Raw genomic sequence first — 25822 nt, forward strand, 5'->3', positions numbered from 1 at the left:
AGTATATATTTTCTTCTTCGAAATAGTGAATATATCCTTATTTCATAACTAAAATTTTTGCATTCATAAGTTATAATAACATTAATTTTTTGGGGGATAAAAATATTTTTAATATAAAATGGAAAAAAAATACTTATTTGAAAAAAACTCCAAGACATGCATACTAAACAAAACCGTATATTACGTATGGAATGATTTGCTTTGGCTTTTTAAGTGTATAGTTCAAAACCAAAAATATAGGAAGGAGTAAGAAGCTCACTACTCAGTTAAAAAAAGTAAGCTCACTATATGTTTTAGCTAAATAGTCTTGTTTAGAGAAGGTCTTTGATAAAATAAGAAGCTCACTATATGTTTTTAGTGGTAGCTCACTATAGCTAAGGGTTCAAACTTCAAAGTAATACAGAAATCAAGGATGCACATGTTTATGGAGTGTATGTAAAGGTCTCACGTCTCTATAATAAGCATGACTCGATCGTCACGTGAGACCTCTTCTTCCCAGGGACAAAGATAGGATGAGACACAGAGAAACCAACAAAACCAAACCCCAAAACCCAAGAAAAAGAGAAAAAGACTCTTTCTTTCTCTCACCTCTCCCTCTTTAACTCTCTATTTAAGAGACTTCACTGTCTCTCTCAGTCTTTTAACGCAGAACAACTTTTGTGGAGGAGAGAAAGCGATATGACAAACACACACAGAGATATACATCTTCAATAGTTAAGAGTTTTCCATATACAGAAGAAGTCTGCGTGATAGAGAGACATCAGATACAAAAGGTTTAATATCTCTCTCTCTCTCTGGGTGGCTTTCCTTGTTTCTTTGAATTTAGTGGTGGGGGTTCTGTCTATAAAACAATTTTGCAACATATATAAAAATAAATAACAATAATCAGGTTTTATATAATATAGCAAAAGAAATGCAACAGCACCTGATGCAGATGCAGCCCATGATGGCTGGTTACTACCCCAACAATGTCACCTCTGATCATATTCAGCAGGTTTTGTTCTTCTTCTGCTACTTCTATTTTATCATCTCTTTCTTTATTATTTATGTTTCTTTGAATTTTAAATGAACGAGAGTGATGAAATCTCGCTTGCAAGAATCCTGAGAGGCCCTTTTATTTTGCTCTCTTACAACATATTTAAGTGATTGTTTTCTCAAGGGTGAAACCAAACTCAAACTTTGAGTATTAGGTTATGTTGTTTCATGTGTCTGATCTTCTGTATTTTGCATCAACTTCTATTTCTTTTTACCATTGATTCAAGTTTTTTTCCTTTTCCAGAGAGATTCGGTTCATCATTTACATCTCTTTTTTGCCGCTTTAGACAGAAATCATTTATCTAAACCGGACAAGCTTTAAAATTATTAATTAAACCTAATATTTTCGAGGTATAATGGTTGAAGAGATTCTCTATATGAAGAAACACTTTTAAGGTGGAGTTGTTTTGAGTTCTTGAAACATGTAACGAAACTAATGTGTCAAAACAGACAAATCGTATTGTTCACATTTCTCACTTTCTTTGTCTTAAGTTTTCGGGTTCTGGATGTTCATTGATGGCAAAAACCACAAAGCCATTTATGTGAATGTGGTGGTCCTGATTAGATTGTTATCACTAGATCTATGTGTATTTGCAGTCCCAAGTGTTCCTTTTTTTTGCTTGCATGACCAGATATACTTTGTGGTCCGAACGACATCTGGTCCTAATCTAACGTTGTGGTCCTCAAATCTTTATAAAGAAAATCTTTTATACGCTTTTGTGATTTTTCAACGTTTTTGTCTTTTGATAAGTCGGAATCTAAAGTACTGGGGTCTCCTTTGTGTTTTCTATGTCTTTATACCAACAAAGAAAAGATAAAATGTTGTTAACCGGTTCTGTTTGTACCATTACTCTCTAATGATGATGTATTTAATATTTTAAATCTGTAGTACTTGGACGAGAACAAATCGTTGATTCTGAAGATAGTTGAATCTCAAAACTCTGGAAAGCTCAGCGAGTGTGCCGAGTAAGAGCAAAAACATAACCTCCTTGATTTCATTTGTGTTTTGTTGATAATTAATAGGTCTATATTATGGTTAACCATAATATTTTACAGGAACCAGGCAAAGCTTCAACGCAACTTAATGTACTTAGCTGCAATTGCAGATTCTCAGCCTCAACCTCCAAGCATGCATAGCCAGGTAAATCAGAAAAGTTTTCACATTTGCTGTCTCAAAATGAAAAAAAAAAAACTCATTGGCATTGTTTGTCTGTATACATAGCAGTATGGATCTGCTGGTGGTGGGTTGGTTGAGGGAGAAGGAGGGTCCCACTATTTGCAACAGCAACAAGCAACTCAACAGCAGCAGATGACTCAGCAGTCTCTAATGGCGGCTCGATCTTCAATGTTGTATGCTCAGCAGCAGCAGCAACAGCCTTATACAACATTTCAGCAATCGCAATTGCACCACAGCCAGCTCGGGATGAGCTCAAGCAGTGGAGGAGGAAGCAGCGGTCTCCATATCCTTCAGGGAGAGGCTGGTGGGTTTCATGAGTTTGGTCGTGGGAAGCTGGAAATGGGAAGTGGTGAAGGTAGAGGAGGAAGCTCAGGGGATGGTGGAGAAACCCTTTACTTGAAGTCATCAGATGATGGGAACTGAAAGAGTGTGGCACAAGGAATTGGAATGATGAAGTAGCAGCAGCAGAAGTAGTAACAGTAAGAGAGTTTGAAGTTTGTTAAGTTGCTTGCTGAAGAAGCAAAGAAGTCATATTTACCCTTTTGTGTTTTTTTTTTCTCTATGTTTGTGCCCTAAAAAAGTGAACTCTTTCGTGGTAGTGTACCATGTAAATCTGCTCGCTCTAAAGTTGTCTCGTAATCTTAGTATGTTATTTCTTAAGAAAGAATCCTGAGTCGAGTCTTTTTGCTTTAAAGTCTCAGAAGCTTTTAAGTGGTTTCAAAAAGCTTTTAAAATTTATTCGAATAAAAAAAACATTTTCCCAATGAATGTAGCTTTCAAGCAAACGAGTTAAGAATTTTTGAAAATGAGATTTAGAAAAGCAAAATTGATCTTCTTGAAAAAAACTTTCATAGATATCCACCATTTATTTTTGCCAATGCTAGGGGGCAAACGTGGTTACTTAACAGATGTGAAAAGAATTATAGTTGACGTGGAAAACTAAAAAAAACATACAGCCATAGATTGTGTACGTGGCAATCACAAACTACATGTTGTGACTATGATAAGCATGTATTAACCAAAAATTATTCAAAGATTTTAAGGTTTTCATTTGTGGCTATTAAAGTTAACTACCAAAATTGGTTGGTGAATGAATGAAGTCTGATTGGTTTTATGTTAGAAATTTATGAAATTTAAAATACTATTATAGCCATTAGCCACCCAATGTTATGCCATGTTTTTCCCACAATTAATGTGTGAGAGAGGTGTTTATGAATGAAAACAATTATGATATCCGTAGCTAGAAAAATAGTTAACTAAATATTTAAGAGATTTTGTGTTATTTATCACTAACTCAGTTTAAGTTGAAAGTTCGTGATAAATCTAAATTTAAATGGTACTTCTATCACGTTTAATAAAATGTTAATAAATGGATGAAGTTTTACATCGACAGTCCCGAAATTAACAAACTGAGTACCTATTGTTATAATTGTGTGTGTGTTTTAGTGATTTTCAAAACAAATTTTGCCATTTACATTCCACACGTTAGAAAATAGAACTAAACACATTGATATAGATTGCCACATAATCATCGACCAGCTGAAAAATTGTTTTCTAAATACCTCCCATGTTAAATAATAGAATCAGTAAGCCAATATCTTAAGAAACTCACTACAACCAGCATCACTACATTCTCTTAGACCGAGTGTCTGAAGAAAACATTTATCAAGTAGAGGAAGCTGAACTGGTTTGGGTTGATGTATCACTTACCAAACCACCTAAGGTAAATATCAAATCGATTTTGGAAAAAATTCTCAGTAGTTGAGGTTGATTTTTCAGTAAGAAAAGTGGCATGTCTTGTTGATTAATCCTCTCTAAATGTATATAAACATATTTGGTATAATCAATGAAGTCGTTAATTTTCCATTTTGTAATTCACCATCACATTTAACAATTTGGAAAAATAGGAAAAAATATAAAATTTGATAGGAAGTTCAAATTAAGATACAACAAAGTAACCACATGATAAAATCTTATTCTTCAAATGCTTCGGCGATCATTGAAATGAAAGCACTAAACATGCATCCCCCTTCTTCATCCCCACCATCATCTCCTTCTTCTTCCTCCTCCTCTTGTCCTCCTTCCTCTTTTCCAACACCTCTGCGGTGGCCCTTATGCTTCATCTTCTTGAGGGTGGCTCCAAGACCAAACATCGCTGCAGCTATCTTTTGTCTCTTTGATCCATCTTATTAACTCAGCAAATGAGTTTATATATACAAATACATAACTTGTCTTTACATAATAGAATAGGAAATCCAACTTATACATTAATGCTAATTTTCCTAATAGTTACATGGAAATATATTCTAAGTGATCTTGTAATCACCAAAATCTCATAATACTCTTCCGCAAGCTCATACTTGATAACACGTACGAGATTGGACAATCATCAAATCATCTTGATGGTGTTTATACCCCACGGTCATCAATAGCATTTATACCCCGCCACAGTCATCAATCAATGAAAATACTGTTGTAGTTGTGTGTCTTCATCGTCTCATGTTACCAAGTGAACTGAACGAACCCTCTGACTCATGCTCAAAGTACACAACAACATCATCAAAACATCACTCCGTCGGATCCGTATATATCCATCGGAATCTTCAATCTTCAATGATCTTTGTGACCACCATCAGATTTGTAGTAGATAGATAATCACATGAAGATCTGAGAAAAATATTTCACAAGTGAATATGAACGGACCGTCAAAGATCCATACTCATAATCCGTAGTAATAATAATGAAACTGGACGTCGTCCTCTTTGTAGTAAGAGCAACGTCTTTTTTTTTATAATAGCAAAACCATAAAAAAATAAATCACAGCAGAAGAAAACATAACTATAATAATCAAAACTCGTTGTCATGAAGTGAAAGAAGTAGTAGATAAAACTTCAAACTGAAAGAAAACATTACTTAACTAAAATCCTTTGGAAAAGCAAAACAAAAATAGCAAACACTGTAGCCTACAGGAATTGGATCTATGGTTCTGATACCATGTCAACTTTGGAGGAAACCTAAGTAGTGTAATAGTTTCTCTCATCTTATTAACTTAGTAAATTGGTTTATTTATACAAATGGAAAAATGATAGCCAGCTACTTAAAGTATCGGTCAATACATGGCTGACCATGCAAAGTAAAAAAATGCACGTTCAACTACACGAAGTATATGTTATGCATACAAACATCCATGAACTTTATGTTGTTATGTAGCCAACATCATTAGCTTAATTTAATTAGTCAGAAATCGCCACGTGGACGTCAGTGATGGTAACACCGTATGATTAGATGTTTGGTTAGTTCTAAACTGATTCACCTGGCCAAAATTAAAAAAACCCGACCCAGTCGTTTGTTCTCTTCATCTCCATTATTGCAACATGGTTTCTCCACCTTCTGCTGCTCCAATTCCATACGAAGAAAATTGACAGTGACAATTAGTTAACTTATCTATTTCTTCTTCTCTTGGATTTCATTTCGTGCTTCAAGCAAAACCCTCTTTGGCCAACCATTGACTTCTTCTTCATCAAGCCACTCGCAGTAAGAACAATGCTTATTTCCTTCTTCCTAATGACGCAATAAAACATGTTACAACCCATCCCATTACTAGTAAAACATCCCAAAAATTATTTGTTCGATCTACACCCTGTATAATTCGCACCGAAAGAACCTTGGACCTAAATTCTTGTATGTCCAAGCCGTGAAAATATTTTTTGGCAACCGACAAGCACACAATTTGAAACCACGATAACCTTTGTTCCCATTGTGTTCTTGATGACCCCGATTTTAGATCTATCTATCAAACGACCGGTCAATTACTCAGATCTCATCTCACAATCGAGCAAAAACCAAACATGTCTCTAATGGGTTAAGTGAATCTTACATGTTTAGCTCTGTGGAATGGTGTCCCTCCACTTTGATTTGTTTTGATTTTGGGTATCTGGTTTTCTTCGACGTTGAGGATGAAGAAGAATGAAGCACTCGGTTTAGATCATATTTGATTGGGTTGTGTCGGATTTTTTTTTTTAATTTGGGTCGATGTGAAGTTTTAATTGTCGCCCAATAACACTCTTCTCTTAAAAATAGGCTGGGTTTTATTTTAATTGGGTCGTATGGGTCGGTTTTAAACTAACCAAACGGCTAACCACACGACATTACCATCTCCGACATCCATGTGACGATTTCCTACTAATTAAATTAAGCTAATAATGTTGGCTACATAACAATAAAAAGTTCAAGAATGTTAACATGCATACCATATACTTCGTGTAGTTGAGTGTGTATTTCTTTACTTTACATGGTCATCCATATGGTGGCCAATACTCAAGATAGCTGGCTATCATATTTCTTATACAAATACATTATCTTTACATAATAGAGTAGAAAATATAACTTATATATTAATGTTAACTTTCCTAATAGTTACATGGAAATATATTCTATCTAATAATCACCGAGATCTTCTAATAGTTTTAGTGGTTTTCAAAACAAATTTGCCATTTTAACATTCCACCAGGGGCGAAGCCAGACTTTATTTTGACTGGGTGCCAAACAAATAGCATATATTAAAATTTTAATAAAATTATTGAAAAAGTAGAGCAGAAGGGAGATTGAAATCTATCGGTGCATCACTCCCAACTTAGCTACTTTCAACTTATATGTCCTAAGTAAAACACTAAACATCTAAAATATAGTGGGTGCACGTGCACCCATTGTCTCTAACCTAGCTTCCCCCCTGCATTCCACGCATTAGAAACATAACTAAACATATTGATGTAGATTGCCACATAGTAATCGACCGTTGAAAAAATGTTTTCTAAATTCCTCCCATGTTAAATAATAGAATCAGTAAACCAATATCTTACAAAATTTACTACAACCAGCATCATTACATTCTCTTAGACCGAGTGTCTGATGGAAATAGTTATCAAGCAGAGGAAGCTGAATTGGTTTGGGTTGATGTATCACTTACCAAACCACCTAAGGTAAAATATCAAATTGATTTTTTGATTTTGGAAAAAAATCGCACTAGTTGGGCTTGATTTTTCAGTAAGAAAAGTGGCATGTCCTGTTGATCAATCAGTCCTCTATATATGTATATATAAACATATTTGGTATAATCAATCGATTCAAGCAATGAAGTTGTAAATTTTCCATTTTGTAGTTCACCATCACATTTAACAATTTGGAAAGAATAGGAAAAATATATAATTTGATAGGAAGTTCAAATTAAGATACAACAAAGTAATCACATGATTAAATCTTATTCTTCAAATGCTTCGGCGATCACTGAAATAAAAGCACTAAACTTGCCTCCCCCTTCTTCATCCCCACCGTCATCTCCTTCCTCCTGCTCCTCCTCTTCTTCTTCTTCCTCCTCCTCTTCTTGTCCTCCTTCCTCTTTTCCACCACCACCGTGGTGGCCCTTATGCTTCATCTTCTTGAGTTTGGCTCCAAGACCAACCACCGCTGCAGCTATCTTCTCTCTCTTTGATCCATCTTTCTTCTTGTCTTCCTCTTTTCCACCGTCATCTTCATCTCCACCGTCATCTTCTTCTTCTTCCTCCTCCTCTTGTCCCCCTTCCTCTTTTCCACAGCCACCGTGGTGACCCTTATGCTTCATCTTCTTGAGTGTAGCTCCGAGGTTGATCTTCTTGAGTGTAGCTCCGAGACCAACCATCGCTGCAGCTATCTTCTCCCTCTTTGATCCATCTTTCTTCTTGTCTTCCTCTTTCTCATCCTTAGAGTGATGATGGAGGTGGAATATTCCTCTATGCTTTTGTGATTTTTCCTTCTCTTTTTCCGGTGAGGACTCTCTGATGGCTTGTTCAACGTGAGCAGCCTCCGTAGTTTTATGCAACTGTTTCTCCATCCTTTCTCACTCTCTTTCTCTTTGTGTTAGGATTTGAATCCAACTTTGTGCTCTAGAACAACAAGAACACCCTCTCTTTGTCTCTCGTTAGTTTCTTATGGAATGATATGAATCTCTACCTATGGCCTCTCCTTTTATACTCACATATTCATCGTCCCTTGTAACTCAAGTCATAAATTTTCCTTTTCCACATTAATTTGGAAACATATTGACCGACCTTGAATGAGAAAAAAGGAAACTAACGTTTCTTTGCTTTTGTGCAGGTTCCTTATTGGGCTAGGATTTAAAATTGAGGCCCAATTACTACAATCTCCACCAGGCCCAGTGAATCGCCTGTCTTATGCTTTTCGATCACGCGTCTCTCGAAGACCAAACCAACTCGTCTTCTATTCACCGAGAATCTCTCGATGTGATGATCAAGTCTCGTCGACGAATCTTCAAGTCGTACATGTAGCTCGTACCCACGTATCCTGTGATCCTTTTGAAGCTTTCTCCGTTGTTCACACACTTGTCTTCCTTCAGCTTTAATTAGTATGTTATTTCTCAAAAAAAAAACCAGAGTCGACTCTTTTTTTTTTTTTTGCTTAAAGAGTCGACTCTTTTTGCTTTAAAGTTTCAAAAGCTTTTAAGTAGTTTCACGAAAGCTTCTTGAAAGAACTTTCATAGATGATAGATATCCACCATTTATTTTTGCCAATGCTACGAGGCAAACGGTTAACGAATCTGAAAAGAACTATAGTTGATGTGACTGTGATTTATATAGAGAAAAACCAAAAAGAACATACAGCCACAAATTGCGTCCGTGGCAATAAAAAATACATGCGATTCTTATTGTGACTACAATAAGCATGTCTTAACCACAAAGTATTATGTGACCCAAAAAAAAACCACAAAGTATTCAAAGTTTTTAAGGTTTTCATTTGTGGCTATTAAAGATAACTACGAAAATGGGTTAACGAAGAAAAATAATTGGGTTCACCCCTAAGATGAACCTCTAAATTCACCTTTTCTCATATTACCAATCAAAATACCATCTAAATTAATAATAAAATAGATTAATTTTATTTAAAAAAATCTAAAATAATTGAAATAATAATAATAACACCAATTTTAATGATGCTAACGCCACTAACTAAATCATAAACTTTAAATTATACCCTAAACTCTAAACCCAAATTGTAAACATTAAACCCAAACCCTATATCCTAAACCCAAATCATAAACCCTAAACCCAAACTGTAAACCCTAAACCCAAACCCTATATCTTAAACCCAAATCATAGACTCTAAACTCAAACCATATATCCAAACCTAATCCCTACACCCTAAACTCAAATCGTAAACTCTGAACCGAAATCCTATATCCTAAAGGTTTGGGTTAATGTTGATGTTATTTCGTTAGGATTTAAGATTTGGGTTTAGAGTCTAGATTTATGTTTAGGATCTAGGGTTTGAGTTTAAGGTCTAGGGTTTGGGTTTAGAGTTTAGAGTTTGGGTTTAGAATTTAGGGTTTAGGGTTTAGATTTAAGGATTAGGGTTTAGAATTTAAGATTTAGGGTTTAGTTAATGACGTTAGCGTCAGCGTCATTAAAATGAGCGTCATTATTTTTTTTCAAATATTTTAAATTTCTTTTTTAAAAAATAATGTATTTTATTATTAGTGTATGTGGCATTTTGATTGGTAATAAGAGGAGCAGTGAATTTAAAAGTTCACCTTAGAGGTGAATTTAAAGGTTCACCTTAGGGGTCAACCTAAGTTTTGTTTGTTAACGAATGAATGAAATCTAGGGGTGTCAATTCGGGCTGGCTCGGTCCGGCCCAAACCCGCTAAGCCTATTGATATTTGAGCACAGCCCGGCCCAGAAATATTTTGGGTCTGGCCTTTGTACGACTATAGGGCTTTTCGGGTTTTTTTGGACTTTTCAAAAAATAATTGGTCATTGTTACTTCCATCGTTTTAATACATGTGAGTTTTCATTAAAAAAAATATTGTTTCATTTTTTAGTTTTAAAATATAAAGTGAGTTTAAACTTTTCTTTTTTATCAAAAATATTTTACTTTTTCGTATGCTTTAAAAACATATTATAAACAAACCAAATTTAATAAGATTTAAATAATCAAAAATAAATTAAAATTAAATATATAAGAAACAAAATCTATGATAAACATAATCAAACGTTTCATACTTTGTATTTAAAAAAAATGTCGTACATAAAAGAAGAATGTACATTTGCAAAATTTAAAATGTGACACTTGTAATGATCAAACAATAAAGTGCATTAACAAATTTTATATTTTCTTTATTAGATTATGAAATTATTAAAATAATATGTCAATAATAATAATGGTTTTGATTCAAGAATGATAATATTTAAGTTAAATTATAAAATTACGGGTTTTCGGACCGGTTCTAGTCCAAATGGGCTTAGGCCCAAAATACCCAAAGCCCAAATAGGCTTAGCCTCAAAAACCCAATTTTTTTTTGCTTCTAAAACTAAGGATCGGCTCGGAGGTCCTAACTGACATGTCTTATGAAATCTGATTGGTTTTATGGCAGAAATTCATGAAATTTAAAATAGTATTATAGCCACCAAATGTTATGCCATGTTGTTCCCATAATTAGTGTGTGAGATAAGTGTTTATGAATGAATAAAATCTGATATCTGTAGCTAGAAAAATAGTTAACTAAATCTATCAGAGATTTGTGTCACTTATTACTAATTAGGTTTAAGTTAGATAAATCTAAATATAAATAGTATTTCACATTTTAACGTGAAGAAAATGTTAATAAATGATTGAAGTGTTACATAACTTACATCGATAGTCTCAGAGTAACAAAATGAGTAGCGGTTGTTATGAATTTTTTTTTTGTGTTTTAGTGATTTTCAAAACGAGTTTGCCATTTTAACATTCCACACATTAGAAACAGAACTGAACACATTGATATAGAGTGCCACATAATAATCGACCAGTTGAAAAACTGTTTTCTAAATACCTCCCATGTTAAATAATAGAATCAAACCAATATCTTACAAAATTTACTACAACCAGCATCATTACATTCTCTTGACCGAGTGTCTGATGGAAACATTTATCAAGCAGAGGAAGCTGGATTGGTTTGGGTGAATGTGTATAACTTACAAAACCACCTAAGGTAAATATCAAATTGATTTTGGAAAAAAAAAACTCTCACTAGTTGAGCTTGATTTTTCAGTAAGAAAAGTGGCATGTCTTGTTGATTAATCCTCTATATATGTATATATAAACATATTTGGTATAATCAATCGATTCAATCAAATGATCAATGAAGTTGTTAATTTTTCATTTTGAAGTTCACCATCACATTTAACGATTTGGAAAGAATAGGAAAAATATAAAATTTGATAGGAAGTTCAAATTAAGATTTAACAAAGTAATCACATGATAAAAACTTATTCTTCAAATGCTTCGGCGATCATTGAAATGAAAGCACTAAACTTGCCTCCCCCTTCTTCATCCCCACCATCATCTCCTTCCTCCTGCTCCTCCTCCTCTTCTTCTTCTTCTTCTTCTTCTTCTTCTTCCTCCTCCTCTTGTCCTCCTTCCTCTTTTCCACCGCCACCGTGGTGACTCTTATGCTTTATCTTCTTGAGGGTGGCTCCGAGACCAACCATCGCTGCAGCTATCTTCTCCCTCTTTGATCCATCTTTCTTCTTGTCTTCCTCTTTCTCATCCTTAGAGTGATGATGGAGGTGGAATATTCTTCTATGCTTATGAGATTTTTCCTTCTTTTTTTTCGGTGAGGACTCTCGGATGGCTCGTTCAACGTGAGCAGCCCCTATAGTTTTAATCAACTGTTTTTCCATCCTTTCTCACTCTCTTTGGATTTTTTTCTTGTTCTTTCTTCTTTGCCTTGTATGAAATCGCGCTTTGAGGTCTCTTTGTGTTTCATAAGCACATTTATAAGCACGGTCCATGATCCACAACTTGTTACTTGATTATTTAATGTGTTGGCACTAACGCGTTGACTTTCATCCAATCCTGACCGAGTAAGATAGCGTACAAGAATAGTTAGTACTTTTCGGTTTGAACATGAGTAAAATCAGTCTTTTAATACAATTTGTGTGTGTTTTTAGTTTATCATTTCTTGATTGCTAACATTATTTTTACTCAGAGGCGGCAATGAAAATTTAAGGGCTTCAAACAAAGTTGACATTTTCATTAATAGTTGTAGCATTTAAACAAATAAAAATTTAAAAGTTGCCAAATGAGTGTTGACCAGAGGCGAGTGACTCGGTCTTTCTTTTTTCTTTTTTTTTTTGAACAAATTACTCGGTCTTTCAAGTGAAGTTCTTTGTCTACCCGGTTCGGGGATGATTTATGTTCCACATAAAGAAATAGTAGTAATGTCAAGCAAGCATAATTAATGAATAATTTTGAATATGGATAATGATAATGAAGAGTAACGAGTAGAGTTGTTGACCTTCGTCAACTTGGACTTGAATATATGTTTGGTAGTTATAATTAATAGTTATTAGATTTTGATCCAAGTTTGGAAAGCGGGGATTTGCTTTTGAAATTAAATATATATATTTTAGAACAAGGCTTAGGTTTAAATTCACCTCGAACCAATCAAATTGACACATAGATTATTAATTAAAAAATATTAAATTAAATAAAAAATAGCTAAAAAAGATAAAAATGTTAATTCTAGCGAAACCCTAAACCCTAAATCTTAAATTCTAAACTCTATACCCTAAATTCTAAACCCAAATCCAAACCCCTAAACCCAAACCCTATACCCTAAGCCCTAAACCCTAATCCTAGACCCTAAACCCAAATTATATACCTTAAACCTAAAAAATAGACTATAAACCTAAACTCTATACTCTAAACTCAAGTCTTAGATCCTAAACTCAAACCGTACACCTTAACTCAAACCCTATAGCATCTAAGTTTGGGGTTTGAGCTTAGGGTTTACCGTTTGGGTTTTGAGTCTAGGATTTGAGTTTACGGTATAGGTTTTGAATTTAGGATTTACGGTTTGGGTTTAAGATTTACCTTTTGGATTTATGGTTAAGTTTTTGGGTTTAGGGTATATAATTTGGGTTTAGGGTATAGGGTTTGGATTTAGGGGTTTGAATTTGGGTTTAAAATTTAGGGTATAAGATTTAGAATTTAAGATTTAGGGTTTAGGGTTTAGCTGAAAGCGTTAGCGTCGTTAAAATTAACGTTTTTATTTTTTGTAGCTATTTTTTATTTAATTTAATGTTTTTTAATTAATAATTGAGTTATTCTTGGGTTCACCCCTTAGGGTGAACCTTTAGGTTCACCAACCAATAGAAAATTGTCATTTTAAATCTAGTATCTTTTAATTAAGTAAACCAAATAACTTGGCAAATTATATTATTTTTTCAAAATAAAATTTAAAAATAAATAAAAATAATATATAAAAAACGAATTCAAAAAAAAAATAATGTTGTCAACAAAACACTAAACCCTAAACTCTAATACTAAACCCTAAACTCAAATGGTAAACCCTAAATCCTTGGGTAAACCCCTAAACCCTTGGAAAAACACTAAACATTTGGATAAATTCTAAATTATAAATCTTAAACACTAAACTCTAAATCTTAAAAATAAATATTTTTTTTTTAAATAATCTTTTCTTAGAACTATTGTTATTTTTATTTATTTAATTTTTTATTTTTTATTTTAAAAGCATAATATAATTTGGCAAGTTATTTTGTTTCCTTAATTAAAAGATACTAGATCTAAAATGACAACTTTCTATTGGTTGGTGAACCTAAAGGTTCACTCTAGGGGGTGAACCCAAGAAAAAGTCTTAATAATTTATGTGTCAATTTGATTGGTCCTAAAGGGTGGGGTGAATTTAAAGGTTCACCCTAGGGGGTGAACCTAAGTTCTGTCCTATATTTTAAATGAACCGGACTGAATTTGCCTTAATTTTATTTGGATTTTTAACGTTAAAATCCCTCAACTAAGTTTGTTTTGGGTAAAAAACCCTCAACCTAACGTTATTTAATGAATTAAACCCTAGCAGGTCATGATTACCATTACTACCGGTAAATCTTTAATTTAGGGGTTTCTACATTAAGTAAACATAGTTGAGGGGTTTTACCATTAAAAATTTTTAAAACAAAAAATATCAAAATTTTATAATATTATTTAAAAATTAGTAACTTTTTTTGACAACATAAGCGAGAACTAAGTAACAAGACCGTGCGATTCAGAAAGCCAAACCGAAAGTATTGAATCGACATATAACATAGCTGTTAGAGAACTCCTCGCACCACTTGCAAGCATGTCCGCCATAGTATTTTGTGCTCTTGGAATATATATGATCTAGAAGTTAGGAAAGAAAGTCTTACTGTGTCTAAATTCTTTATATAATTTTTGTTATATTTTCTCGGTTTTTACATTTTTAATTTATGCATATATAATGTTGATGTTAAAAACACATGAAACTCATATATTTACAAAAAAAAAAAAATTAAAAATGATAATTTTGAAAATTTAAGTTACTAATTTTTATATAATATTATAAAATTTTGATTTTTTTGATTTTTAATGGTAAAACCCCTAAACTATGTTTACTTAATTTAGAAACCCCTAAACTAAAGATTTACCGGTAGTATTGGTAATTATGACCTGTTAGGGTTTACTTTATTAAATAAAGTTAGTTTGAGGGTTTTTACGTTAAATATTTAGTTTGAGGGTTTTTACCTAAAACAAACATAGTTGAGGGGTTTTAACGTTAAAAATCAATTTTATTTTGTTGATTAGCTGGTTTCCGACTTTGTTACTGAACCAAATCAAAATTCGAAAAAACACCAAACTTTTTAAATACTTAAACGGTTCTTATATTTCTAGATCCAAAATACCAAAAACCAAAATGCTCTAACCAAAACCGAAGAACTAATAGTACATCCAAATTATTTAACTTTTTTTAATGGGTTACACAATTCGAGGTCAAATATGTAAACCCGGTAGCCTTTATATTATCAGATTTGGCTTATGTTCTTCATGTGCCATTCTATTAGAGTATGTATCAATTGATATGTTTCCAAAAAATTCAGATTAATGCCTATTAATTAATTAAATCTAATGAAATTATGTAAGGTTTTCATTTTATTTCGAAATAAATGAAGTTCTATATTTGAAAGTATTTTTGATATCCCCTTTTTGGCCATCTACAATATATTAACAAAGTGAAAATATTTCGTAAACTGAAGATAAAAATCTGGTTTGATAACTGAAATTTGCTTGTTTTATTAGAATTTTGTTAGGATGATTATTCAAAATATGGTTAATATAAAAGTAAATCTCGTATATAAACCAATAATAAAACAGCTGTTATTTAAGGTATTAGGTGAAAAAAACAAAATATGGCTACGCTGACAAAAAAAACAAAAAAATGGCTACTAACAGATATATATTGTAAAACATTACCGTTAATAGTTGTCTAAGATATTATAATTTTTATTACTATTTATTAATTATTGAAATTTAATAGAGGGTTTAGGGATATGATTTGGTTTGGTTTATATTTTATATTTGAACAGAAAAATGATTCTTCATGTTGTAGTATAGTATTTGTTACAATATACTAACAATTATCGTTATTTAAATCTTCACATCAAATGCTCAAAACACCTTTTCATTAAGTATATCTATCTATAATCTATACTATAATAGTTGAGTTTTTCTCACTCTTCAGCGACACGTCAACGTTTTGTGGATCCCACTTTTAAAAAGTGTGAAAAAGTGTCAAATCCATAGTTCGAACCCGGGTTATTGAGATATAAACACCAACATTTATACCACTAAGCTAAAAGATACTTTGTACATTGATACCCGAACTTAATATATATTTATGAAGGTCGGAAGCTCTTGCTTCTTCGGCTTCCTATGAGGGTCGGACCTACAAGTGTGTTATGGGTTTCATTTTTAAATGGAATTCATCACGTTATATGAAAAAAATCTCAAGTTTGCAACAATTATAGTTTTTCCATATTGTAAACTGTTGTCGTTTAACATGAGTTTGAGTTCTTTTCATCATTGTCTCAAACAAGTCTGAGTTACAGAGTTGCGCCGTGTGTCTGTTCGTAATCTATTTTTTCACAGGTGAACTCTTCATGTCCACATCTTAAAATCGTTTGATCATAAATGTTCCTGATTTGTAGCCCCTTTGTAAACCCTATATATATGATTCTCATCTTTGATGAACCCAATCTGCATCTCCACAAAACTCATTGATTCCTCTTAGATTTAACCATCTTTTAGAAAATGTTTCTGCCTCTCCAGTTCGTCAGACCGGCGTTCCGGCGTCCGTCACTCAACCTTCGAGTCTCTCCGTCTTGGTCGTAGTAGTCAGAGCATAGCCGCTGGCTTCCTCGCTTCTAGGATTCCCTGAACTTCAAGAAAGACATGAGGTTTGTGGGAATCACGGTTCTCTTCCTTGATGAAAAGGTAATTTAATCTTCGATCTATCACACTTACTTAACATAATTGTTTTAATTGATTTCCTGATTTTTTGTTGAATAATATTATTTGCAGATTCTGTGATTCATGGGTTTACTCCCGTCGTACATGCTAATCATTACATGCCATCTTTGAAAGCATGTTCCATTGTGAAAGTCGATCATTTTGAGGTTGCTAGGTGCTCAAGCATGTACAAGATAACTGATCATCAATTCCTCATTCGTTTCATCTCACTAACCATTATTGATGAAACCATCACGGATGCTCCTGAGATCAATCTCCAGTCAAAATTAGACTGTTCGACAATCTCCAAGTGATTGCGAACACAAACCTACAATTCCCAAGTATATTATCATATTGCATTTGGGTTTGAACAAATACAAACTATAGGATCAGCTGTTTAACAATTTAAAAACTTACTTTCGCAGATGCTTAAAAAGAAGACGAAGATGACAACCAAGATCAGTGAAATTACCTAAATAAAAAAGCAGAGTAAGTTACAAACTCTGATAAATACAACTAACAACGATTTTTGTTTACATATTATCCATCAAATAAAAAAGAAACAAACACAACCACACCAGCATATACAAGAGAGAATCCCAACAGATACAAAGGCTCCAACAACAGCTCCACCTGTTCACTCCTCTTGTCTTATGAAAATAGCTTACATGCTCAATGTCAACAAGCCAATGCAATTGTCTTATTATGAGAAATACATATATTCATTTTAAGGCTCAAATACTAATTGTCACTCATTTTATAGTTATTTCTACAAGTCTTCATGTATTTGTTTTAAAGGTCCGGTAAAAGCAACAAGTTTGAACATAAAAAAAAACATATAACCAACATAATAAGAATAAAAAAATTATTACTTAATACACACAACTTACACAACTAAACTGGAGAAAAAAATATCCAGAAATAAAAAAGTACTCTCAACAACCCTAATATAATTTATATAATCTTAACACTACAAGTAACAAATTAAAAAGACAAACAAACAATAAGTCTCAGTGACACAGGAAGCAATACCAAGAACTATATCAATCACATTACTAACACATTTTAGTCCTTCATGAGTGGAGAACAGTGCATACACAGTTCATCATCACAACTCTAACCCTATAACAATAAAAAACTTGAAAAACAATGATCAACTCAAAACGCAAAATTCACAGATACAATAACCCTAACAAATATTGAGATGAAACAAAAACTTTATCCACAACTCCACGCTTGCGCGAAAGCAATGTCCCTAGCAATAAATTATAGTAGACTTGGGTCTCTCCTCCTTGCGCCACGCCAGTGAAGCATGCTCCAAATTGTGACACTTGTTAACTCCTTATAAATCATCTCATCTAACCCTATATGTTATCGACTTACCATTGGGCTTCGCATTGTAACTAAGCTGTGGAAGCTATATGCCACCATCACCAATGGTTTACTCTATTTTTTCTTCTAAAATAGGGTAATTCTATAATAGAGTTGGATGTTAATACTCTATTTTAGAATAAAAAATAGAATGGTGAGCAAAAAAAAAAATACTCTATATATAGAGTAAAAAATAGATTTACACTATTATAGAATAGAAAATATAATATTATTGGAAAATTTTTACTCTAAACTCTATTTTAGAGGGAAAAATAGAGTGGGGTTGGAGATGCCCTAACTGGACTCAATTTCGCGGCCCACATAAAAACCCTATCTGCTGTCGCATCTTCATCGTCTCCCCTGATGCCTAGCATCCTCACTTCAACACTTTTTCTTCTGTACCGTTTCCGGATAAACTTGACCAGCATCCTATAAATTCCACTCCTCCTACTAAGTCTCATTAAATAACCATCTACCTCCTCCTTCCTCACTAGAATCTATCTCCTATAAATACTTATACTATCATACAACATGGCGACATCCCAGATCTCTATTGATTTGAAAAACGGGCAATGTAAACAGACAGTTGTAACACATCTTCTATGTTTCTTAGAGGAGCTTGATGTGAAAAGAGGTTGAGATCATCGTCGTGGATATGCTGCTTCTTGATGAAAAGGTATGTGTCTATGTGATAAGCTTCTACAATCGTTTTCCTCACTCTCTCATTGTTTTTGTTCACCTCTCTTCCAAGGTTTTGTAAACGTCAATTGCAGGAACACATTCAACCACCTCCGTTCCAAGAAGAAGATTGGCAGTGAGTTTTTTTACCTGTACTCCAAACTTCTGCTGCCCTGCATGAATTCTTCCGCTAAATTATAAAGCTTCTGTTTTCCTATGTTTCCATCACGTCACTTTATTTTTAGTTCATCAATGTTTACCCTTAGAATTTTGTAGATCCTGAAATTGGTTTTAAAGTGTTGGCGTATACTTATTTTAGTGATCTTGATTAATATGATGTTAAAACATAAATAGTGATGGTGTTAAATCACTGTAATGATCATTTGAGTGTTCTCTCTAATTAAAGTTTACTTTTATATATTTGACTAGATTGCGTTAAAGCAGCCACCACAGTAAGCTTGTGGATGCTTTTTCCTTATTTCTGAGATTCCAAAGGCAAGTTGTGGACGCCTTTTTCTTATATCTGAGGTTCTAAAGGCTTGGCCACCTCTGTTTTTGTTGTTGTGTTTCCTCATGTTACTCAAATGAGTTCTTTTCCGGTTTTGCATGAAAGAAGATGTAGAACATTTTGAGGATTTGAAAGAAGAAGATCATATTTGATCAATAAAGAAACAGCGAAAGAAGGGAATGATGTTGATGATGACGTTCATCTTGACAGTGACAAACCCACACGTAGAGATGGTGTCTCTTCTTCAGACAACGACGTGGCTTTTGCGGTCAGGCAATATGATGAAAGATGATTATGGTTCGGATATGAGGAAGAGCTATTTATAAAGAAACACTCCACAAGCTCTAAGAAACCAAAGAATTTCCTAATGATTGAAAAATCCAAGCGCCATTGAAATCAAATTGTTTTCTTGGAGGCTACGATCCTCGCCATAGAGAGCCTTCTTACTGGTCAGTTAATTGTACCAGTTCTTTTCATATTATTTTATTTTATCTTTTCTGATTTTTTATTTGTGTTCTTTTTCCTGAGTTCCTTTCATAATGCTCGATAGTGTATTATAGAGATTTTGTAGCGATATAAACAAATATAACGGGGTTGTTGAGTATCCATTATCTTCTATTGTTTTCTACCGACACGTTGAACATGCTTACATTTACTTACTATTTGAAAGAATGGGCTTATGTATCAGAAGAGCAACAAAAGAACTAATCGACACATCAGAAACGGGAGACTGAAAGACAAAGAAAAAAAAAAACAAAATGCAGAGTAGAGTCAACAATTTAAGATATCACACAAACCCTTACCACAGTTTCTCAATCAATACAAGTCAAAATTTATTCATTTGCTTTAAGGAACTGAGGAAACAAGAGAAAACTGCTGCAAGAGAACATTTAGTTCTGGTGTTCCTGGCATTGTTCTTTAATGGTAACGCCAATTTCTCTTTCGCTACCGCAAATCTGTAGTTTATATAGGAGAAATGAAGAAGTGGCACAGTTTCAGGCTCTTTTCCTTTGTTCTTTTTATAATAATTTTGGATTGCGATTTCCTTCTTTTTTTTTTTGGTTTTTAGTGGAAATTTTAACTTATTGATCTAACACTAGCGCCATATTATAAATTAGATTGTTTTGGTTGTATGGATGTCTAAGAAACATGTTTTAAGTTTTCATACCACAGTATATTATTAAATCAATAATTTCTTCTCTTCTTTTTATATATTTAAGATATAAAATATATAAAACTATAGAAAAGCTACTCAAGAAAACTATTTCCGTCCAAATATCAAAATAAGTAATATAATTTAGTATCCATTGTTATCCAACTAAGGACAAAAATTCATATTTGTTTGATCATTGGTGTTGTGTTTTGGTTATGTAAAAGAGAAAATAATTTGCCGAAATATCTATATGAAAATTTATAAGAAAATAACTTGCCGAATTTTTTCCTTCTTCTAAACAATTTTTTTTAAAAAATATAAATATAAAAATAAAAAATTTCTTTAAATTAATAACTCTATAACTTAATAAATTATCGTAGTCCCACCATTATTAATTTATAAAACTGTAAAACGCAAATTAGTTAAAATGAAGGACCATAATACCCTAGCCACCATAATACTCCAACCACAACGATCATGTATAGCTATAAAACATCTTACAACATATTGTTTTATACCTACAAATTAATCAAAATTTTAACCCATAAAAATAACCACTTTACACAAACACAAAGATAATATTTCCGCGCGAAGCGCCGACCAGCCACTAATAACACTACAAGAAATGTGTTTTGAGAATAGTCTATGTTAAAATTTAGGAAAGCACATGAAATATACATTAACAACCAAACCATATATTTAAATTATCTTATTAAAATAATTTTAAAAACCGGAGCGTAGCGCCGGCAAACCATAGTTTTTAACATAATAAAGGTTAGCTATTTCATCTTTGTTTGTTTGGCCTAGGACTGGGCAAATAAACCGAACCCAAAAACCCGAACCGAATCTGATCCGATAAAAATGAATCCGAACCGATCTGAACCCGGTATAAATACCGAATGGATCTTGTTTTATGGTATTTCGGGTTATGGGTATTATCCGAACCAAACCCGAACCTAAATGGATATCCGATAGAACCCAAAACATTCAAAATTCCCAAAAATAACTTGTACCAAACATGATCTTAATTTCTAATATGTATTCAAAATATATTGAACATCTAAAATAATTATCTATTATATGAAGATTGATGGTTGAAGGTGGCGGTTGAAGGTTGAAGTTTTTAGATTTTGGTCTTGTTTTCATTGAATAATGATTTTTATTTCATGAGAACTTGGTTTTCGTTTTATGCTTTCATTTATTTGGTTTTCTTTCGATCAATAACTATGTTTATCTTTCATTTGATTTTGAATGATCACATTTGATGTTCTTTTCTTTTTTTGAACCGATTTTATTTATGTTTTGGTTACAAAATAGGTACAAATCAAGTATTTTAAAACCGAAGAATCGATTTTACTTATTTTTTGGTTACGAAGTAGATATAAATCAGGTACATTTAAACCTAAGAACCGATTAGGACCCGAACCCGAAAGTACATCGGGTTGTACCGGTTCTTTGAAGATTTACTGACCATGACCCGAACCCGATAGAACCCGAACCGGTCCCGAACCGAATTTTTATATAACCCGAATGAGGCTGATTTTGATAAACCTGAAAAACCGAAACCCGATTGGACTAAACCGGAACCCGATTGGGACCCCGAATGCTCATGCCTAGTTTGGCCGTAGTGTGGTGCAATAATTAAGTGGTCATATATATTTTTATTTAAGGTTAATAAGATCCTAGAATTTTGGTAGCGAATAATAATTTTCATATAATTTTAATTAATACTAAAAGACAATGACACTGCTGTAAATGTTTTTAAAGATTAAGTGTTCTTTCTTATTTGTATTTCAGTTTTAATAAATTAGACTAGTTTTTGATCCGCGTGGGTTTGTTCATGTATTAAACCGTTAAAAACTCATAAACATCATTTTTTATGTTCTTGTTATATATTCATAATTTTTGACCACTTTATATAGTTATAGATGTATTTAGTGTCCATTTCGGTAACTATGACATTGTGTTTTTATTCTATTGTGTTTTAAATCATTCCACATTGTAAAGTAAAATTAAAATGTAAAATATAAAAGTTAAAAGTATATTTTCTTGGTTTTATGATATTATAATATTAATATTCAGATTTAATAGTTTAGATATGCTTAATAAAATTACAGTTTGAATTTTTTTTAAACAAATGCATTTCATAATTAAAAGCATTGGTTAAAAGTAACCATAAACAACATACAAAATAAAGTAAACATGTTTGTTAATTTGATTAATTAAGCCTAATTTAAATTAAACAATTGGGAATGAGATCATTAATAATTTTACAATATGAATCTTATTTTATTCTATATGAATTATAAAACAAAGCCCATTTATTATTTATTCTGGGAAACCAAAAGAGAAAAAAAACCTCCTATACCGACTTTTCAATATCACAAAGAACGTTCTCTAACATTTTTTTTTTTTTTTGTAATCCAGGGTTCCCCGCTTCGCGGGTCAATCCCTGGGCCCAGTCAGGCAACAGACCATCTTCATCCGGGAGGTTTTTCCTTGAGCCCAAAGGCCCAATACTCACTTTGATGTTCAGATGAAGCAGGGTAATTTCCGCATAGAAAGATCGAACCCGGATGGTGGTAGCCACCACAGGTCCGTCCTTCCACTCGGACTACCTCGTCCGGACGTCGTTCTCTAACATTTCTGTGTAGGTTCCGATCCTTTGCCTCTTTCTAAACAATCGAAAGATCTTGTTGTTAGATTTAACAATCGAAAAACTGCTGAAAATAAATCAACGATTACTACTCGAGAAATCAGCATTAAGAATTTCTGTCAACCTGAATCAAAAGGGCTCTGCAAATCAGAAGAACGACTCTGATATTAAGTACTGTTCCGACCGTGAGGCAAAGCAAGAATTTCAACACTGGTAAGCTAATCTATTAAGATCAAGGATACGAGTCACAATGATTGATTTCTTTTTTTTAATTTTTCAGATTAGGTTCTTCTAATCTATTTTATTTGGCATGAATTTGGAGACAACTTCAAAAATTTGGAATAGCAAGACCCTTCACTGGGAAAGAAACATCGCGGCCCTATTTTAATAATCTGGAAAAAATCTTGCATGTCTTAAATCGGTAAAGAATCAATTCGAACTCCCTTTGGTTTCGATTTTGAGGGTTTATTTTGTTTTCTTCTTTGAAGAGAAAAATTTCAAGTACTTCGATATAACCTCTTGCATGTCTTTGGTATTTTGTTATAATCAGGAAAAAAAATTTGCAGGTCTTTGATTGAAAAAGAATCAGTTTTTTTTCCTTCAAAGGTTCTTCTCATTGAATTCAGTTGAATATAGGATGAAATTTTATATTGATATTTAGCTGAGGAGTAGGATTGAATAAGTTAACAAATTAGCTTCATTGTATAAGTTCTGATTAAATTAGAAGAACATAGACAATTTTTAATTACATATATCGTGTTCGCTTCATTCACTTACCTCTGTTTATATTTTCCTATAATTATAAATATTATTGTCTCAGAACTCAGCTAAATATTTGATATCTTATTTTCTTTTCAGGTATGAAATAGTAGTAATAGAGACCTAGAACTCTTTATGGAGAAATTAACTTACCTGATTTAAAAGCAAGTTATTTAGTACACGAAGCACGTTTTCAATAACTCCCCATGAATCTATAGGTAAGGCACGTTAAACTCAGTGCATGAGAACCAAGTTGCTTTGGTCTAGTGGTATAGGAGCTCCAGCTGGAGTGCCCGCTTCTGGGTTCGAGCCTTGGCCACTGCGGAATTTACATGTGGGCTGCAGCACCCGAGACCGAAGACCGTTACACGGTGAGCCACATGGTGACGCCCTGGCAGCGTCCTTGCTCACTTCGGTCTCTAGTCTGGACCACCTCGGTGGGGCCAGGATACTCGGTTAGCAAAAAAAAAAAAAAAAAAAAAAAAAAAAAAAAAAAAACTCAGTGCATGAGAGTTTGTTTGCAAGTAGCATGGATTTTGTTACCTAAAGAAAACACAGTCATATTAGATTGATTTGTGATATTAGTAATACAATGAAAGAAAGAAACGATAGTTACAAAAATTATCCATTGATCTGCTAAGATCATCTCGAAACTATCACCTCCAAAATATGTGTTTTCTTTTTGCCTACCAAAAAAAAAAAAAGTGTTTTTCCTCCATGAATGTAAACATTTCACTTGAATTCTCGGTTGTTTTTGTAAGGTCTGAGTTTTGTGAGAGGAACAAAAGTCATCAACTTAGACATGTTTAGGTTTTCTGTTTTCTTTGATATGATTTCGAGAATAGATGATGAGATCTATATACTTGTGATGGAAAAATGGGAACCAGTTAGGTTAATTAGGACTAAATTTTTTTTCTTGACGTAGGTTAATTAGGAATAACTAAATAGTATATTTTGGTAGTTGTGATTCAAAGGCAGAATCAAAAGCAAAATCTTTTTTTTTTTAATTATTTAATGTACATTCCTTATTTATTCTCTAATAGGGAAAACAAAATATAAAATCTTTAGAGATAAGCATTACGTGGTTCACAAGTTTTTTAAACAGAATTTCGTGATTGTGTTATTTATTTGATCTTTTTTTTTATATGCAGACTGCGTAGAATTAGGAAAAAAAGTGGGATGTTGATTTGTTTTTGAATTAACGAAAATTTAGGAATCATTTTTGGAAACGTCTTGTATTTTGGAAGGAAAACAGTATGATTAGGTGTCCGATTTTATAGGCAGATAAAATCCAAGTGACATAAATAAGTATTTGAAATAGATACCTAAACCATAAATTCGCAAAACCATACCATCATAAAATTAATATACAAAATGTTGGTCTGCATAGTCATAAAGGATATTATCCGCTGTTTATCTACTTACTATTAATTATATCATGCATAAGTAATCGACAATGTGAATATAGTGGTGTAGATATGTTTTGCTATGAAGAGCATTTTGTAAACTTATGTTCAATAGTTTGGTTTGAAATGGGTTAGCAAATTTTTTAACAACTCGTAATTGGTTTTGCTGTGTTTGGATTGGAAAAATATAAAATGTGATAATTATATGGGCCAAATATATTGTAAGCCCAAAACAATAGAACGACTCGGAAAAAAACACGCAAATATAAGGTGTAGAGAATGTAAATTGAACGAATTTTAAATGAAAAAAATAAATGATAAAACGACTGTGTTTTAAGGGCAATGGCATAGGTATGTAATTTTTGAAGAAAACTCTGGGTTATTTTCTTTTGGGCAAATCTCCAAAATAACACATTTCTAAGTTTATCCTTTGAAAATTTTAATTTTTTTATTTTTCAAAATTTGAAATCTTATCCCCAAAACCTCATTTCTCAACTCTAAACCCAAAACCCTAAACCCTAAACCCTAAACCCAAAACCTTAAACCCTAAACCCTAAACCCTAAACCCTAAACCCTAAACCCTAAACCCTAAACCCTAAACCCTAAACCCTAAACCCTAAACCCTAAACCCTAAACCCTAAACCCTAAACCCTAAACCCTAAACCCTAAACCCTAAACCCTAAACCCTAAACCCTAAACCCTAAACCCTAAACCCTAAACTCTAAAC

The 25822-nt window shown here is 32.9% G+C and overlaps 3 protein-coding genes and 1 long non-coding RNA gene across 6 annotated transcripts; 2 read left to right on the forward strand and 2 right to left on the reverse strand.

Moving 5' to 3' along the window:
• Window positions 1-642: 642 nt before the first annotated feature.
• LOC106326670 (GRF1-interacting factor 1-like) lies at window positions 643-2924 on the forward strand. 3 transcript variants are annotated; one of them, XM_013764587.1, is made up of 5 exons: window positions 643-773; window positions 906-994; window positions 1925-2001; window positions 2092-2176; window positions 2261-2921. In XM_013764587.1, the coding sequence occupies exons 2-5, from the start codon at window positions 914-916 to the stop codon at window positions 2633-2635; spliced, it is 618 nt and encodes a 205-aa protein (XP_013620041.1). In that variant the 5' UTR covers window positions 643-773; window positions 906-913; the 3' UTR covers window positions 2636-2921. The 3 variants fall into 3 exon arrangements, with proteins under 3 accessions (XP_013620041.1, XP_013620042.1, XP_013620040.1); XM_013764588.1 differs by having other exon boundaries at window positions 645-773; window positions 890-994; window positions 2258-2635; XM_013764586.1 differs by having other exon boundaries at window positions 647-773; window positions 2258-2924.
• Window positions 2925-4185: 1261 nt separating this feature from the next.
• Window positions 4186-4647, reverse strand: LOC106324457. Its single transcript, XM_013762419.1, has 2 exons — window positions 4587-4647; window positions 4186-4397 (listed from the first exon to the last, which is right to left on the reverse strand). The coding sequence occupies exons 1-2, from the start codon at window positions 4645-4647 to the stop codon at window positions 4186-4188; spliced, it is 273 nt and encodes a 90-aa protein (XP_013617873.1).
• Window positions 4648-11422: 6775 nt separating this feature from the next.
• Window positions 11423-11974, reverse strand: LOC106326299 (protein FAM9A-like). Its single transcript, XM_013764311.1, has one exon. The coding sequence runs from the start codon at window positions 11920-11922 to the stop codon at window positions 11509-11511; it is 414 nt and encodes a 137-aa protein (XP_013619765.1). The 5' UTR covers window positions 11923-11974; the 3' UTR covers window positions 11423-11508.
• Window positions 11975-18301: 6327 nt separating this feature from the next.
• LOC106325741 lies at window positions 18302-19709 on the forward strand. Its single transcript, XR_001267043.1, has 3 exons — window positions 18302-18611; window positions 18687-18749; window positions 19043-19709. It is a non-coding gene; the product is annotated as an uncharacterized LOC106325741 (long non-coding RNA).
• Window positions 19710-25822: the final 6113 nt, after the last annotated feature.

The sequence above is a fragment of the Brassica oleracea genome, chromosome C2 (assembly GCF_000695525.1).
Source record: "Brassica oleracea var. oleracea cultivar TO1000 chromosome C2, BOL, whole genome shotgun sequence".
NCBI lineage: Eukaryota > Viridiplantae > Streptophyta > Magnoliopsida > Brassicales > Brassicaceae > Brassica > Brassica oleracea.

Coding starts and splice junctions, on each gene's coding strand:
- LOC106324457 (XM_013762419.1), bottom strand. CDS start 4,647: ATGCTATTGATGACCGTGGGGTATAAACACCATCAAGATGATTTGATG. Junction 4,398..4,586: donor TTTGATGATTGTCCAATCTC/GTACGTGTTATC, acceptor TGAGTTAATAAG/ATGGATCAAAGAGACAAAAG.
- LOC106326670 (XM_013764588.1), top strand. CDS start 914: ATGCAACAGCACCTGATGCAGATGCAGCCCATGATGGCTGGTTACTAC. Junction 995..1,924: donor CCTCTGATCATATTCAGCAG/GTTTTGTTCTTC, acceptor TTAAATCTGTAG/TACTTGGACGAGAACAAATC. Junction 2,002..2,091: donor AAGCTCAGCGAGTGTGCCGA/GTAAGAGCAAAA, acceptor AATATTTTACAG/GAACCAGGCAAAGCTTCAAC.
- LOC106326299 (XM_013764311.1), bottom strand. CDS start 11,922: ATGGAAAAACAGTTGATTAAAACTATAGGGGCTGCTCACGTTGAACGA.